This window comes from Numenius arquata, chromosome 17 (genome assembly GCF_964106895.1).
Source record: "Numenius arquata chromosome 17, bNumArq3.hap1.1, whole genome shotgun sequence".
Taxonomy (NCBI): Eukaryota; Metazoa; Chordata; class Aves; order Charadriiformes; family Scolopacidae; genus Numenius; species Numenius arquata.
Window position 1 is genome coordinate 5,441,823 of NC_133592.1, and position 15,854 is coordinate 5,457,676.

General features: G+C 38.2%; 1 protein-coding gene across 1 annotated transcript in view; it reads right to left on the reverse strand.

Annotated features, from left to right (window-relative positions):
* Positions 1–546: 546 nt before the first annotated feature.
* The window catches only part of STXBP4 (syntaxin binding protein 4), a 73,727-nt gene continuing 58,419 nt past the window's right edge, over positions 547–15,854 (reverse strand). The window contains exon 22 of the mRNA XM_074160104.1: positions 547–3,543. Within this exon, the coding sequence (XP_074016205.1) occupies positions 3,432–3,543 (112 nt within the window). The 3' untranslated portion in view covers positions 547–3,431. The remainder of the gene's footprint in view (positions 3,544–15,854) is intronic.

Below are 15,854 nucleotides of genomic sequence, written 5' to 3' on the forward strand. Positions count from 1 at the left end.
CTTACATAATAATAGTATCTTTTCTATATACTTTCCTGTAGAAAACAGGCAGTGTGGCTGTGCCCCTGCCAGCACATACGCCTGACCGCTATGAATATTTACGTGATGTTTATGGAACGGCCAGCTCACATATGTATCTGTGCTTATATTTATCTGGTGGGGTTGATGAAAGGATCATCTAATTTATCGAGACACCGAGTAGTGTTACAAGGAAGTTATTTAGCACCTGCAAAGCTGAGTATCCAATATGCCTGTGTAGGTATTTGTGTTAAGCTATTTGCTTTGATGGGAGAATGTGCCATTTTAAATTTACTGGAATATTTGCAGTATTTGAAAGGGCAGTGTGGTGCAAGCATTCAGGTAAAGATTAACACCAGTGTGTACCAGAACAGCCTTTTTCACAATGTCACCTTTACATGGAAAATAAATAAGAGGTACAGCAATCATTTATGGCTCAATGGCCATTCCCTTATAAAGCTGTAGTTTCACTATTTTAAAGGATATAACGTGCACTTTCATTTATTTTCCACTTTTTTTTTTTTTATTCTGGAAAAAAAATGAAAAGATGTTTACAGTGTTGTATATTTTGACAACTGCTCTTTACAATTTCTTTTTAAGTTATCCTAGAACCATTTTCTTAATATACACAGTTCAGCTTAATCAAAACAATTTCACAAACTATTTCACAGAAAGGAAGAGACAAGGGGAGACATAGAGAAATAACCTAGGAAACAAGTATGCCAGCGTACAAAAATAGATTAGAACATTTGGAGAATCTAGGTATGAAAATGTAGTCTCAATAGCAGAGAATCTGAACTAGGGGATTATCTGAAAAGGTAATGCTTACCGGAGAAGAAGCTAGATAGATGCAGAAATCTCTTTCTAGCGTTTTTAATTTCTAGGCAAATTTATAAGAGAGAGGGAGAAATACTCCCCAAGTTTCTGAAATGTTCTCCTCTGTGGGTGGAGACAGTAAGCAGAGCAGGCAGAACGCCAACATTTCGTCTCGATTTCTCGCCCTCTCGTGCACAGCAGGCTGGGCTTCGCACGCCCGGAGCCAGGGATCACACCAGCTCCCTGGGGAGGGCGCGCATCGCTGTCCTCCTCCAGCTCATCTAGCAGAAGGACAGCTTTACAATGCTCTCCATAAAGTTTCTGCTCATGCAGCCTGCCTGACTCATAGTCTCTGCCCCCAAATAGCTTCTCCGCTGGGAAACACCCACAAAGCCACTAGCAGAATAAATCAAGTCTGCGAGGGTCAAGTGGAGATTCAAACCTCTCTTGAACAGAATTGGAAAACTGGAATCTACATGCAGGCTGGGTATCATGGAAGTATGAACTGAAAGCGCTTGTCATAAAGCATCCACGTGACTGCTACGGCTACAGCAAACATCACAAGGAATTCGGAACCTTAAATATCCTCCATGGGTCATGAGTCTGCTTGTCAGAAAAGGGATTTAAATAAAAATGCTTCTAGTGTGTCCAACCCTGAAACTGAAGCACATGCTCTGTCCCTTCAGAATGTCTTCTCTGGGAACACAAAGGAGGCTGTGAAGCACATAAGAGCCACTGGAGCAAAATATGGCTAAAGCATTTCTGTGTTATTGCTATGAGAAGTTTTCTTAGAAATGTAAGTTACTGTGGGTCTGCTGAGCAAGCTCTTCTTCCTAATCCACACCACCTGTGTAGATTCATGGATAATTTGGTTCTGACCTAGTTAAAAGTATAAAACAAATTTTCCTATTTGGTTATTCAATATATCCTGACATCTACTTTCAGCAAAGGCTGCAAAAACCTCGTTTGTGAGCTGCACTTTGTTCCTCCAGGAGGAACATTTGGTGATGGGCTCTGCACTTCACAGGCCAAATGCAGTAGATTGCTGCACTGCTATTCAGAGAGACTTGACTTGGGTTTTAAAGAAAAAAAGTACGTTATTTTTGATTCAAAAGATCAACAACTACAGTGTGCCTTGGCACAGCTCTGTAATACTAAGGACAGAGAGTGGGGCACAGGCACCAGAACTGCAAATAAGTCTGGTCTCCATATCCGCTCCTCAGAGTGCAAGGATTTTTAAATGCAGTGCCACACCTGCTGCAGCAGACCTCCAAAAATGTGATTGCTCAGCCTCATTCCTTTGTATCGGCCAGCAGAGGTGAGCTGGAGTGCAGAAGTGGGCCTGAACCTTTCCAGGGAGGTTCTCAAGTCCTTAAGTGTGCGGCTCAGAAAAATGCAGATTGCAGCCTGTGCCTTCCTCACACTGTTACATTCCCCTTCTCCTTCTTGGACTGAAGGGTTTTCCTTTGGCGTGTTCATCAGTGCTTCTGCACAGTTTCAGGTCCTTCTTTCATTCATTAGTCAACACCTACCATATATATTATACACATACACACACACATATACATAAAGAACCTCTAGAAAAATGTAGCATAGAACCATGTATTTGACAAAGCTGCTGTTGTACGTTGTGCTGTGAATGATGACATTTAAAATGTTCCATGCTATTGAGGTACAGTGAAACCTGTTCATTAGATTGCACCAGCACCCCCTGTCATTTTCTTTATCCTCTTTAAATCATCACCAAAGTGTAAAAAATGATTTTGTTCTACTTAAAGACCAACTTTGAGGAGGTGACTGATTTTTGCTGATCCTGGAGGTGGTTTCACAGGTTTCATTGTACTTGAAACTTCACAGCTTCCACTGAAGTATTTGATGCATGTATGTATCGGTTTAGCAGAGTACAAAAGTAGAATAATTTTCATTTTTGCCTCATGTTGTTGGCAGAGTATGGTGTCCTCTACCAAAACTGTGTCTTTTTACTTGACGACTTATCAAAGATTAATTTTTCTAAAGCCCAACCACCGATCTTAGTAAGTATTTGTTTTAGAAGTCATCAGGGCTCCAATACTCGTAATAAATTGCTAAATTTCTATTAGCAAAATTTCTTTGCAAAATCCATAAAAATCAAAACTTTCAGTAGTTAAAATGTATCTACATTACAGTCACTAGCATTGGTTAAAAGAAGGAAAGAGCTCACCTTGCAGCTTTCAGTCAACCATTACCTGGAACTCGTCACGTGAAATTACAACCAATGGCCCAATTTTAACTCTCATGCTGGTCAAAGCTGTGAAAATTTCACTTCAGGTCAGTGAAGTTATGCCAGTAGAGAACTCATGAAAAGACTGGATTGGGCCCTAAGATAAGACTGGGCCCTGCACACCCGACTGGGACAGATCAAAGACTGAAGGGAGACTTCTGCGATGCCTGCATCTTTTGTAGCATCAATAAACCCAGCTAAAAGACTGGCAGAACTTCCTCTGACTTGAAGGGGAGAAACGTCATCGGGTACTATTGTAATGAAGTACATAGATTAAAAAGTGTGCATCTTCTCGCTAATGGAAACTAGACAAACTACTTTCTGCCAACAGACGTCTTCAGCTCTTGGACCCGGGAAGCTCTCTTATTCCATCGTCATCATCCTCAGAGCTAAGCAAACTTAGGGCGCTTGTTACAGGATGGATCCATGATGTTGTCTGTGTCACGTGACTAAAAAGAAACAAGAAATACTATTAGCAGCCCAGAAGAGGTTTACCATTCTCAAACCAAGAAATACTAGATGGAGTCTGGAGGCTTTAAAATACAGAATTCTCTTTTTCTTGCTAACTATGAGATTTTACAACAAAATATGGAGTCTACTGGGTGCTGGAACCTGGACTGAAGGTCTCATTTCCCATTACATTAGAGGGAATGCTTTTGTAAGAGACTTCCAGTTCAGACTGGTGATATTTCCTGTTAATAGAGCTGTAGACAATTAACCCAGCAACAGTGTACAGCCCAGACAAAACTCCAACAAGCCAGCGAGGTATTAAACTGCCATCATACCAGTTAACACCTGAGGCACAGTGGTCAAGAGGAAGTTGATGAATTGTGGAATCACATCATAGAAATATGCTCAGTTTGTCAGAACATGAACTAATATTCGAGCATCATTAAGCCCATTCCTCCTCTTGCAGAAAACGGTTGAAAAATAAATCCAAAAAAGGATGTTATTTGCATATCCTCTAGACCAAATTCTGGACATGCATGTCACAAAAGGGAGTCAGTACTACTTTTTAAGGCTTTAAGTGCATTTGACTTGCACTCTAAGCTGCTTCACAGTTTTTGGTAAGATTCTATATGAATGGAAAGAACCTGATCAAGGCTGGGTAAGGACAGATAAATGGAATAGGTTTAGTGTTTGCGGGTGAGAACACTGTACACCTTATGATTGGTGGCATCTCTGCTAGCCATACTGTGTGTGGGCAAGACACAGCCTCTTCTCCCTTCTGGAATAACGCGTTCTTGGTAAAGGAAATAGCTTCTTTTCACTTAAAAAAATCTTGCTAATAAATTCACAGTTTTTACAGTGAAGTCAGTGCAAAGATGAATTTTGTAATAGAAGTTCATTACAAGAACTAGCTGAAAAATATTGTACATATACTATACACCATAAAAGACAAACAGCTGTTCTAATATATAGTGTACCTAAAGCCATACCTATGCTTGCAGGTGCATTGGTTTAACTATGAAGCGCCATGATGGAACTACTCTAGATTTACCTTTTCAAGTCAAAACAGATTTTTTCTTTCTGTCTTCAAGAATGCTCTCTTGAACATCCGATTACAGAAACTGATATGTTGAAGTAGGAATATGAGTCAGTGTCCCACTACACTAGTTATGGGTATGGGGATCACTACTCCAGTCAAAACTATCGTGCTATGATCTTACCTTGGATTCACATCTTTCATTTGAGCTCAGAATAAGTTTGATATGATGACGACAACAATATTGTTCACCAAGAGGTAAATATGATGCTAACGTAAATCACATCTTGAGCTGCATTAACTAGATTAACCTATCTCTGAACTGGTAATCTGTGCATTTAGCCACTACTTCAGTTGAAACAACACCTGAGTAATGACCAAGCAAGAAAAAAAAAATGTGCAAGATAAAGGCCATATCCTCAGTTCTTATCCTTAAAAAACCAACAAACTCAAAAGCTCCAGTTATGTATAAAAACAATACATAAGTGCTTTTTTGGTCAGAGCAGCACTGGATGGACTCCGTTCCTTCATGAGCGTATTACAAAAATATGCATCACCTTACTGGAGCTGTTGAGATCAGTTTCAGAGAAGTTAAAACAGAAGTATAACTGAACAACATGTAGCTACAGAAAATACAGCGCAGCAGGTACGGACTGTTCTCAAGTACAGTAATAATTTCATTCTAAGAAAGTGAATGTACCGTTTTTACTAGGAACAAGAGCAACTTTCCAGAAGTTTCCAATGTTTACCTTTAGAAAGTCAGATGATAGACAAAACAAAGAATATAAAGAGAGTCCTTATAAAATGTTTTATGAGAGAGTTGTGAATAAAATCCCCTTTTAAGAGGAAATCTGTCTAATCAAGAACATTATTGCACAACACAGGGAAACATATATATTCATTTTTATATTATGACTATATTTATTTTTGTAAATATAATATGGAAAATGTCTGCTGAATTTTTCTGCAATGTTTTCTATACTGTCAGGAAATGCCACAATTTTTTTTTTTTCATTTAAAAAAATTAGTCATTATGGCTTAAAACTGAAGATATCACTCTAAATTAAAGTTCCAGCATGTGATTTCATTTATCTGCATAATGACACAGAACTCCTTCCAATGCCAGTGCAACCATGGGAGCTGAAATAACTGGATTCCATCCATTCCAGCTCTGCCAATGCAAGATTTATTGCCTGCAGTACTATTTTAAGTGTTTGTATTGCCTGCTTTTATCAAGCCATTTCTCAGCAATCCATTATTGAAATTAAATAAGAACAAAATTATTTTTAAATTTTTTTTTTCCATTTGACTTCCCCATGTTGCATGCCTTGACCTGCTGCGTACCTGAACCCTTAGCTGTATTTTCTCATAACCATGCAGAATCTGTCCTGGGAAATGGAAGAAAATGCACAAGAGTAGAAGAGTTATGTGGAAAAGCATTCATGGGTCTTTGATGTAACCAATTAAAAAATTCTTAAGTGTTTATCCTTCAAAAGATTTTCCTCCTACATACTTTAGGACCAGGAGGCAAACAATAGCACATCTACCTTTCTGCTAACCGCTCTAAGAACTTCTGTTCTCTTATAAATAAATGCAAAAATTCTCCTGACCTTTAATAGTGCAGAACCGTGGCATTCAAATGAGGATTACGATTTTCTATATTCAATGGCATAACATTTGTTTAATCACTAGTAAGAAAGAACAAGTTCTCATCAATTTTCAAAATACATGGGGCCGTATTTTGCTCTAATGTCAATCTGCTGAAAATACTTCTGATATGAACTCACTTCTTTTAAACTTGCACGAGGCTTTATCCCATGAATGCTTCTAGTAGAACAGTTTCTTTTAAACCCTTTGCCAAAATTGTTACTAGGAAAAGAACTCTTATAAATGAACATTAAGTCCAGATACCATGTCTCACATTGTAGACAGACACAACAATATGCACAGATTATTTAGGTACAGAATAAATGTATAACCCTCCTGCTATTTATTTTTAGCTCTCCAAAAGTGCTGTGGCTAAAGAGCTTTGACATAATCAGTCCGAAGAGATAATCCCAGATTTACTGGTTTGCAGAACATTCTTGTATTAGAAATACATCCTCTCTGATTTGTGTTAGGGCCAGCAATAAAAGTGAGAGGGAATTCAAATCCACCTCTAGGTTTTGCTTAATTGATGAAACCGTTTTGAATATTAAAGGAGTATTTGGAAAGCCAGAATTACAAACTCTAAAAGTAAAATGTTTTCCATTTGCAAATATTCCTGTTCAAAAGATTTATTTCACATTTTCACAGCAATTAACAATATTTAAAGATTTTTAGGTTTTCAAACAAGTCATTGCTATCGGAGAGAAGCCAAATTTATTGTTAGAAAACAGAAACGCTTGATCTGGAAATATGCCAGTAGCTTATTCCATCTTTTTAACTTTTTATTCTCTCTTTTTAATTTTAGAGCTTGGAAAAACAAAACATGAGAACACAGGGATTTTTTTTTGGCAAAGAAATGGTAGCGAATTATTCAAAATACCATTGTAATTACCCTCCTAATGGCTCTTACTTATTTGCATGGAAAACGATTTATTTTAAAATAAGAACTTAAGATAATCTTTTAAGAAAAGAATAATTCAAAAAGAAAAAATGTTTGCATCTTTGTTAGATTTTGAGCATTATCTAGACATGCTTTTCACCTAAACTGTATTCTCCAACTAGGGCCAAACGCTGGAACCCGACAGGGAACCATGAAGAGCCTTGCAGGCAACACAGCTGCTGTAGGTCCCTGCGCAGGATGCTGAGCTACAAAGCAGCCATGTGGTATTCTTTGAAGTTGTGGGTTTTTTCCCCCTTCTGACATGGGACCACATCCGTAACACCTGGCTAAATTTTTCCAGTGTGCCCGGGTTATTTAGCTTGAAAAGAAGCAATTTTGTGCAAGAGCCATTTGTTTGAGATCTGTTCAGCAGACAAGATGCAGCCTTAAACAGTTAATCAGCCAAACTCTCAGAATGACCATTATTAATTAGGGACCAAATAGAATTTAGTTGTATCTGAACTTGGAAAGACAAATTCTGGCCTCACATGAACCCTGTGCTGCTCTGCCAAATTGAACAGTATTGAAGAAGATGAAAGCGAAAGCAGAACTCTGCTCCTGTGAAATAACACAAAACCCAAGGTAGCTCTTTTCCTCCTTAAATGAACATACCCCATAACCTAAGTCCATTTAATCCATAGTAGTACTTTTGCTAAACTTTTAACCTTTCTTACCTTATGCTTTGATTTCCTGAACTTCACCAGCCCTTTAAAATGCAATAGTGCTCAGCTAAAGAGTATTGATGCTTGATGGAGCTTCTACTGACAATCGAAAACTGTTGCCAAGCCATTGTGTCGATGCTGTTGTGCTGACAACAGCAAGGCTGAGACACCGGAAACTGCACACTCTGAAACCTTTAACCTTTAGTACTTTCACTGGTGTTATTGAAATAATCATTAAAAAAAAAGTAGCAAATAGCACCGCTAGGTGTAGATGCAGTGGGGTGGAAGGGGACATGCTCTATACTACCCAGAAATATATTTCATGTTGTGATTTTTTAGTTTTTAGACTTACAGGCATATCCCAATGGGAAGTTCTGAACTTGCTGTGAAAGGAGTACATGTCATCTGCTAGATGAGTAGCTCCGTGGGGGACTATGCATTCCTTTGTCACACACTAATGTGCAGCCCCCATGCAGTGGTGGTTTGGAGGCTAATGAGGACCAGAGCAACAGGAAAATAAAGAACAATGCCACTGAATAAAGATCCTGAAACATAATCCTTCATCTAGAGGTTATATCATCCTCCTCGCTTGCTCTTGCACAGAATCTGTCTGTGTAGCATTTTGCTGGACTACACACAGCTTTGCAAAATTTGTTTTAATTGCTGCCATTGTCTTTTGTTGATGGGCCTTTCTGTTTCCCTTGTGCTTGGAATGGCTTTTTGCTTTGCAAGGATACCTTTTTTCTCTTTAAAATCCACTGTCCTAAATCTTGCACCTTTGAGAAGGTACCCGGCTCTTTCATCTCCGTTTCACTTATACTTCTCTAACTTGCTAATGCAAGTCTCTTGGGTCACGATCAACGTTTCTCACACAGCTGCTGAAACATTGCATGAGAAAATATACCATCAAAAATAGATCCTGCACAAAAATGGAGTAGTCCTGGTTTGCACCAGGCACCTTGAAGATTACGTCTGGGTAGGGTGAGACAGAATTACCTTTCCTCATGCCAGCAGGTGGCAATGGAGTATCTAAGGCAGTACCAGGGAGCTGCTACTCCTGAAAGCATTTAAGAAGGTTTGATCATGGGATGATGATAATCGCAGACACTTAGTTATAGCCCAGCCCCCTCCCATGAGTGTGGAGTTTAGATAAATAATATACAGTAAGATTTGGTACACAGGATGGCTTAAATGCTGGAAGTGTGCTAATTCTGTTGCCCTCAAATCTCTGCCTGATAGTGTTTCTAAATCGCTTTATAATATGCACAAGTAGATCAAATATAACGTGTGGTTACTGGTGAATGCATTCCTAATTTTATTTAGGAGTGCATGATTTTTGGGAGCACAACTATTTCTCAGCTTTCAATAACCAGTGCTTTTAACGCTTTACTGTTGTCCCTTTTGAATTTAAACTTGTTATTAATTTTTTGTTTCTTCAACACCACTGTTTACCATGAAATAAGCTCTCAGAGGTAGCACACACTTGCAGACCCACTCACTGTCATGTTTGGTATCTCCTTTGAAATGCCAGTGGTTGGAAAACAGATGTTAAATGCTGTATGGGGATACCAAGTCAGGCAACTGAAAACTCCTGCTATTTTGAAGAGCAAATGCTGGGAGGCTCTGCAAGAACTATTCTTAACTGTAACTAAACAATTTTAATTTTTTGGATAAGCAATTAGAACAAGATATAACAACTGAGTGAGGCTGATGCAAGTATAATCAATCAATCCTGAGAGCACCTAGGAAAGAGGGTTTCCAGACGTGAAAACTATAGGCAGTTTGGGAAGGGGTTTTGTATTGCATTTATCAAAATCAGACTATTTGAAATTAAACATCCTTTTTTTTTTTCTCCGTTTTTGTTAAAACTGGTTTAAGACTGGACCCTCTTTCAAGGCAATATTTCAAAAACATGTAATGGTACCCCAGGAGATGCTAGGCAGGTCCTAGAAGATGGCAGTGACCTTAACTTTTATGGGCTGTAATTAGATTGAGAGCACTCGTTACCTCATGGAACTGTGTCCTAAGGCGACATAAATGTTTCTTGTCTTTCCCTCAGGGATCGCAGATTTTGCTTGAGTATTAATTAAAGATTAGGGGATGTAAAGTGAAACCCCAGAAGAGTCTTGCTGTTTATTCCTTGATTAAACTGATTAAACACTTGTCTATTAAGACAAATCTATGAGCAATTTCAGAAGGCAGCTATCACTGGGAGAAGATTTATATAGCCAAATAGCATACTATATCATTAAAACTTGTCAACAATAAACAAATGGCCCAACATAAAATGAAAATGATAATAATAGCAGGATCTGAGCGAAGGCTGAACAAGCCCACAGGTTTGAGTGACAAGATATGCAAACTTTTCACAGTTTTAAAGCACTACCTGAAATCTGTCTCACCCCAGTAATAGCCAACTGCTATTACTCTAAAAGCGCTGTTTTAATATATGCAGTTACTCATAACCCTGTAAGTGAACATCATAAAAATTCTGGTGCAGTTTATTTGCGAATGCATCAGAACGTAAAGATCAGCAGTGCTAGTTTTGTGAAGAATTGCCCAACCAGGCTGCTTACTCACAGCAGCCCTGGCTTATCATCATGGCCCCGATACCGACAGATGTCGCAGGCTTAGGCCAACGTCACAGAAGGTTTTTCCTACCACAGCCTGGAGAACGCTCAAGGCTTATGTTTAAACTAAGTGTGTCCTAACATAAATTAAAGCCAAAGTAATGGCTTAGGCCCGTGCTGCAGATGAAACACATACTAAAAAATCCCTTGCTGTGCGTTGTTCTGCTTCTGATGGCTCTCCCAAACCCCAGGGAGATCTCAGAACTGATGGTGTAGAGCGGCGCTTATTCCACATGGCTTATTCCACCACAGCCAAATCCTGCCCTAACAAAGGAAAATTTAATAGGAGTCTGAACTTTCACGTTCCCAGTCCCACTCACAGAAGTAACTAAATGGGTGAGAATTAGACCTCTGAGCACATCCATCTAAGAGTAAAATTACCCTTTTATTTTTTTTAACAAAAATCAGCCCACTGATTTCAGTGGGATTTGTAGGTCTAGAGCAAAATGCAATTTTAGCTTCATGTACTTTCTCACAGAAGAAATTTTAGCAGCTGCCTTATATGATAGGCCAGAACCTGGACAGAGTGTGCAGTATCTGTGAAAGAATGTTTCTCCATTTTGGTTCTTGATATTAAAAAACAAACAACCTCTCAGCAAAAAAAATTGCCCAACCAAAAGCAGCTTAAGGTCTTAACATTCTTGTATTACAAGCTCATGTTATCATAAAATCCAATGCCAACTTTCCAAGTTTTACATCTGAGGTTATTTTCCTTGTAGTCATGCAAAATGATTTCAGTGAAAAATCAGAGACTGAATTCCTTACAACCCAAACATTTGGCAATAAACCATTTCTAAACCTTAACAATTATTTTGAATTTTCATCTTATCCCGGCTACCTTGTAATTCTTCATAAATTTTTAGTTAGCGATATGTCTTATCATCAATCATTGCTGTGTCTTTTAATAGCAAGTCTTTCTTTATTCAACAGTGACTGTGAACAAAGAACAACCAGGGGGTGAAATTTTCGAAGAGGACTATTACTTCTGGATATATTTATTCCTAGTGACCAACGTGAGACAGCAAAGAGTCATGTACTTCAGATGGCAGGCATTAACACTTTGTGAAAATAAAAGTTCTCTGAGATGTCTCAGGGTGGTTATCCAAAAATCAAAAAGAAAAACGTCAGGATTACTCAAATTCATATGATTATATCTGAAGGTGTTTGAACTGATGTTGAGCTCATGGATGCAGAGATTTTATACATTATGTATTATATATTTATATTATACTTTATACATTAAAAAGGTATATTAAAAAGTAGTCACAACAGCACTTGGTTAGTGCTGAGCTCGTTTTATTTAAATGTTTGCAACTTACTGTGACTATGTAACTATTCTTTCCTCTATTTTCAGACAGGAAGACTTGAGGATGACAGGTAAAAGGAACCATTTTCAAAAGCAACCTCTATTCTTGAGTGACATGTAAAATCGGCAAGGTCCAATTTTAAGAGATGCACAGGAATTGCATCTTTCTTTGAACTCAATGAAAACAGAAAGCACTCTGTGCCTCAAAATACCCATTCCTACTCACAAAACATCAAAGTTATTAAGAAGGGGACACCTACATGATTTTGATGACTGATAATAACTAACTGGCAACTAACTGGCCTCCGCTATACAGGGAGTCGGGAGCAGAGCTGGTGCTAGATCCAACCCGGGGGGATTTCAATGGCATGTTCAGTACAGCAGATCATGTTTTTTCTTAGTTTGCTGCCTTGAACTCACTGAAACTTGAGTGGAACATATAGAATTTTATTTCTAGGTCAGCTCTGCTATGATTTGAGCTTTATTGAACTTGATTTCTTCTAGGAAGAGCCACTCCAACCACTATTAAGATAACCTGCAGATAACCAGTATATTGCAATATACTGGTATATACTGGAACGGGACAGCAGAGACGGAGCTGAACACATCTCTGTATGTTGGGGTTTGGGTCCTTCCTTTAGAAAGCAGTAGAAATGTGCGGAGTACACTTATCAAAGGAACAGCTTTGTTTCTTTGTTTTTTCGATTTAGCATGCAGTAAGTAAAATTAACTGTGATTTATTTTTCTTTTATGATGGTACCTTTAGCTCTGGCGCTATAAAACATCAATGTTTATACTACAGAAGTTCTTCATCTATCACACATTCTTTGCTATTCTTAGTTCAGTCATAAAATAATAAACAGTTTCTATGAATGCCCAGCTTTTAGTAAAATTAATGATTGCTCCTTCCAAAGCAAAACCAAACAAAATAGAATATTATAAAATATGTAAGTATGATGTCTTGGCTTTCCAAGTGGAAGCCCAATTTGTTACCAGAACACATCACGTGTGGGTTTTATTGATTGTATTTTACAAGTATTGACTTTAGGCTCCTACTTAACATGAATCAAATTCTATTCTCAGTTGTACTGGTAGACTATCAGACCACTTTCATTGCTCTTTGTCACACTGAAGCACTCAATGCTTCCATGTGAAACTTCTGATTTTTAGATAAACTGCTCAAAGATAACCCTAAATCAAATATTACTGTTACCCCTTTGGTATAAGACAGAAAACATCACAGACCCCAACACATCTGAGGAAAAAGATCCCAAAATATTAAAATATCTGGGAACTTTTACTTGTCTTTCAGGAAAATTTAATTTAAGATAAATGTTCTTGAGGCAAATAACAGCTAATGTGGAATAGTTGGAACCTAGTGCTATTAAAAAGCTAGAAAAACAGTGTTTACAGGGGCAAAATTCACAGCTGGTCCTTACAAACTGTATACATATGTAAGGAGTGGGTGGGAGTGGGAGGGAGAATAGCAAGGCCCTGCCTAATTTTAGGTGTCAGTCTCATGATACAGAGCTGCCATATGTTAAAGGTGAACACAGTGGGAGGCTGGAAGAGATTAACGATAATGGGTTTTCTGGGAAAAAATTAGTGTCACATCTATGCTTTTTTATACTGTTCCTGTGTGATTCTAAACCACAAGTGTATAACCATTAATTAATTAGCATATATGATACTTCCCTGGGAGAGCAAAGTTACGCATAGACTCTTTCTCCTATTTGAAAACCAAACCCAGAAGTTCTGAATTCACAAAATCCATTCAATTACAGAAATATTTTCTGTTTGCATGGCTGCAATGCTGTGACTTCCATGAGGACTTTTAATGCCAGAGCATACAACGAAAGTGAAATTTTGTTCTAATAGTGGTTACAACACTTAGTAAACTCATTCAACATTACACCTCAACTAAGCCTGGGCAAAAATAGCCACATGACTAGTTCTAAAAGTGAACAAGAGGAACCTGCTCTTACTTACAACATTTCTCCCATCTTAACGCCTCCCGACTGACTGGTAAGTGCATACATACGCATCTGGATCTAGGTGATTCTCTACAAAGGCTCATTAGCCCCTCTGTGTTTCTGGAATTTACAGCTAAAATGTCTACATGGGACAGGAATTTCTAAAAGAAAATCAGTAATTTAATTTCCCACAACAGAAAAGCAGCCTTACTCATCTAATAGGTAGAATTAATTAATATCAAACTTTTTTACCTTCTTACGTGGGGTCTCTTCAATACACTGGTTCTCCAAATTCAAGACAGACAAGGGAAAAATTGGAGAGGATCCAGTGGAGTATCACCAAGATGATTAGAGGGTTGGAGAACTTGGCACATGAAGAAATGTTGAAGGAATTGGGTTTGTTCAGCCTAGAGAATAGAAAGCTCGGGGGGTAGGGGGTGGGTCTCTAATCAAAGTTTTCCCGTACCTAAAAGGTAGTTATAGAGAAAACGGAGGCACTCCTCTCACAAAGACGTATAGCAACAGACAGGAAGCAATGGGCACAAGTTGCTTCAGGGGAAATTCCATCTAAATTAAGAAAATATTCTTCACTTGTGAGAACAGCTAAACATTGGAATAGGGTGCCCAGACAGGTGGTGGAATCTCCCTCACTGGAAATATTCAAGGCTTGGTTTGACAGGGCTCTGGATAACTTACTCTTCAGTAGAAGGTTAAATGAGATGACCTCCAGATATAACTTCCAATCTAGACTTTTCTGTGATTTTATTTTATGATTTTGAAATTGCAGTGGACTGCTGAAAACCCCATTAGGCTACATTCAATTGTCACTTTGAGCAAATGAGGTCAGAATCTCAACTCTTAACCGAATTGGCTGATATAAACAGTGACAGAAATGCCAAACATAAATTGTTGAGGAAACAGGCACCAGTAATGTGTTTCTGTAACACATTAATTGATGGGGCATGACTCTGATGCTATGTATGAGTGACTGATTGTATCGCTACATGCAAAATAAAATAGTGCTTGCCCTCTCCATTACTTTAAAGTACACCAGGTTATCTCAAAACATATCTGGGGCCAAATTCAACATTTGCTCTCCAGCAGGAGGAAAGCACGGTTATACGAGCAATGAAGCTGATCCCTACCTTTTGTTCTACAGGTATAATTTTTGTCCTTCTGGTAACTGTTCATTTATATTATATTAGTAAGACACTTAAACTTGCTTTTTTTTTCCCAATGCATATTGAGATGTAACTCAGAGAGGCTTACATTACTGTTTGCTATTTCATAGTAAACCTATACTCATGACCTTAATGCCTAGCACAGGATCATGTGAATTTATGACACACCAGCAGTCAAAAAGGTAGTTTTCTCACACTTGCCAGTACTGTGTGACTGATCTTAGCAACCTGGTTGATTGAAAATAACTTCCCAAGAGACTGAAATGATTTCCTGTATAAAATAATTGATTTCAAAAACTGTCTTAAGGTGAATATCCATGGACAAGATACAGCTTTCCCTAGTAGGTATAGAGCTGTTCGGACCCTTAGGAATATAGCCATGTAAATGTTTTATTCATGTCAGTTATTCACATAAGTGGGTTTCACTTTAGTGTGTAACACAAGCCAGCTGGTTTGCTTCTTTTAAACTCTGATTTCTCATGCACTTCATATTGCTACACCCCCTTCAGAGATATTTATGGAAATTTCACAGCAAGCTGTCTCAAGCTTATGTGCTATTAAGATTCCATTCTGGGGTGTTTACTGCATTAGATTTATAACATATAGATTTATGGACTCAACTACTTGATGGCCCAATAAAGCCCATTGGAACTGAAAGCAAGCACTAATTAAAATAACATTTGATTGTCCCTAGCATATTGTAAAACTGCTGTGAATTTAAACAGAGCCATTGCAGCTTCTATACAGCCTCACAGCCGAACTGCATAATACGAAAACTGACAATTCACATATAAGATCAGTTTAATTGTGGCTACAGTTAGGGAATTATAACATGTTTTTCTGTCTGTCTGTATACATGCAAGTGGGTTAATGTTGATATACTCTTAAGCCCCTCATGGCCTTGGCTGTTCTAAACACTGAAGAACGAAAGGATT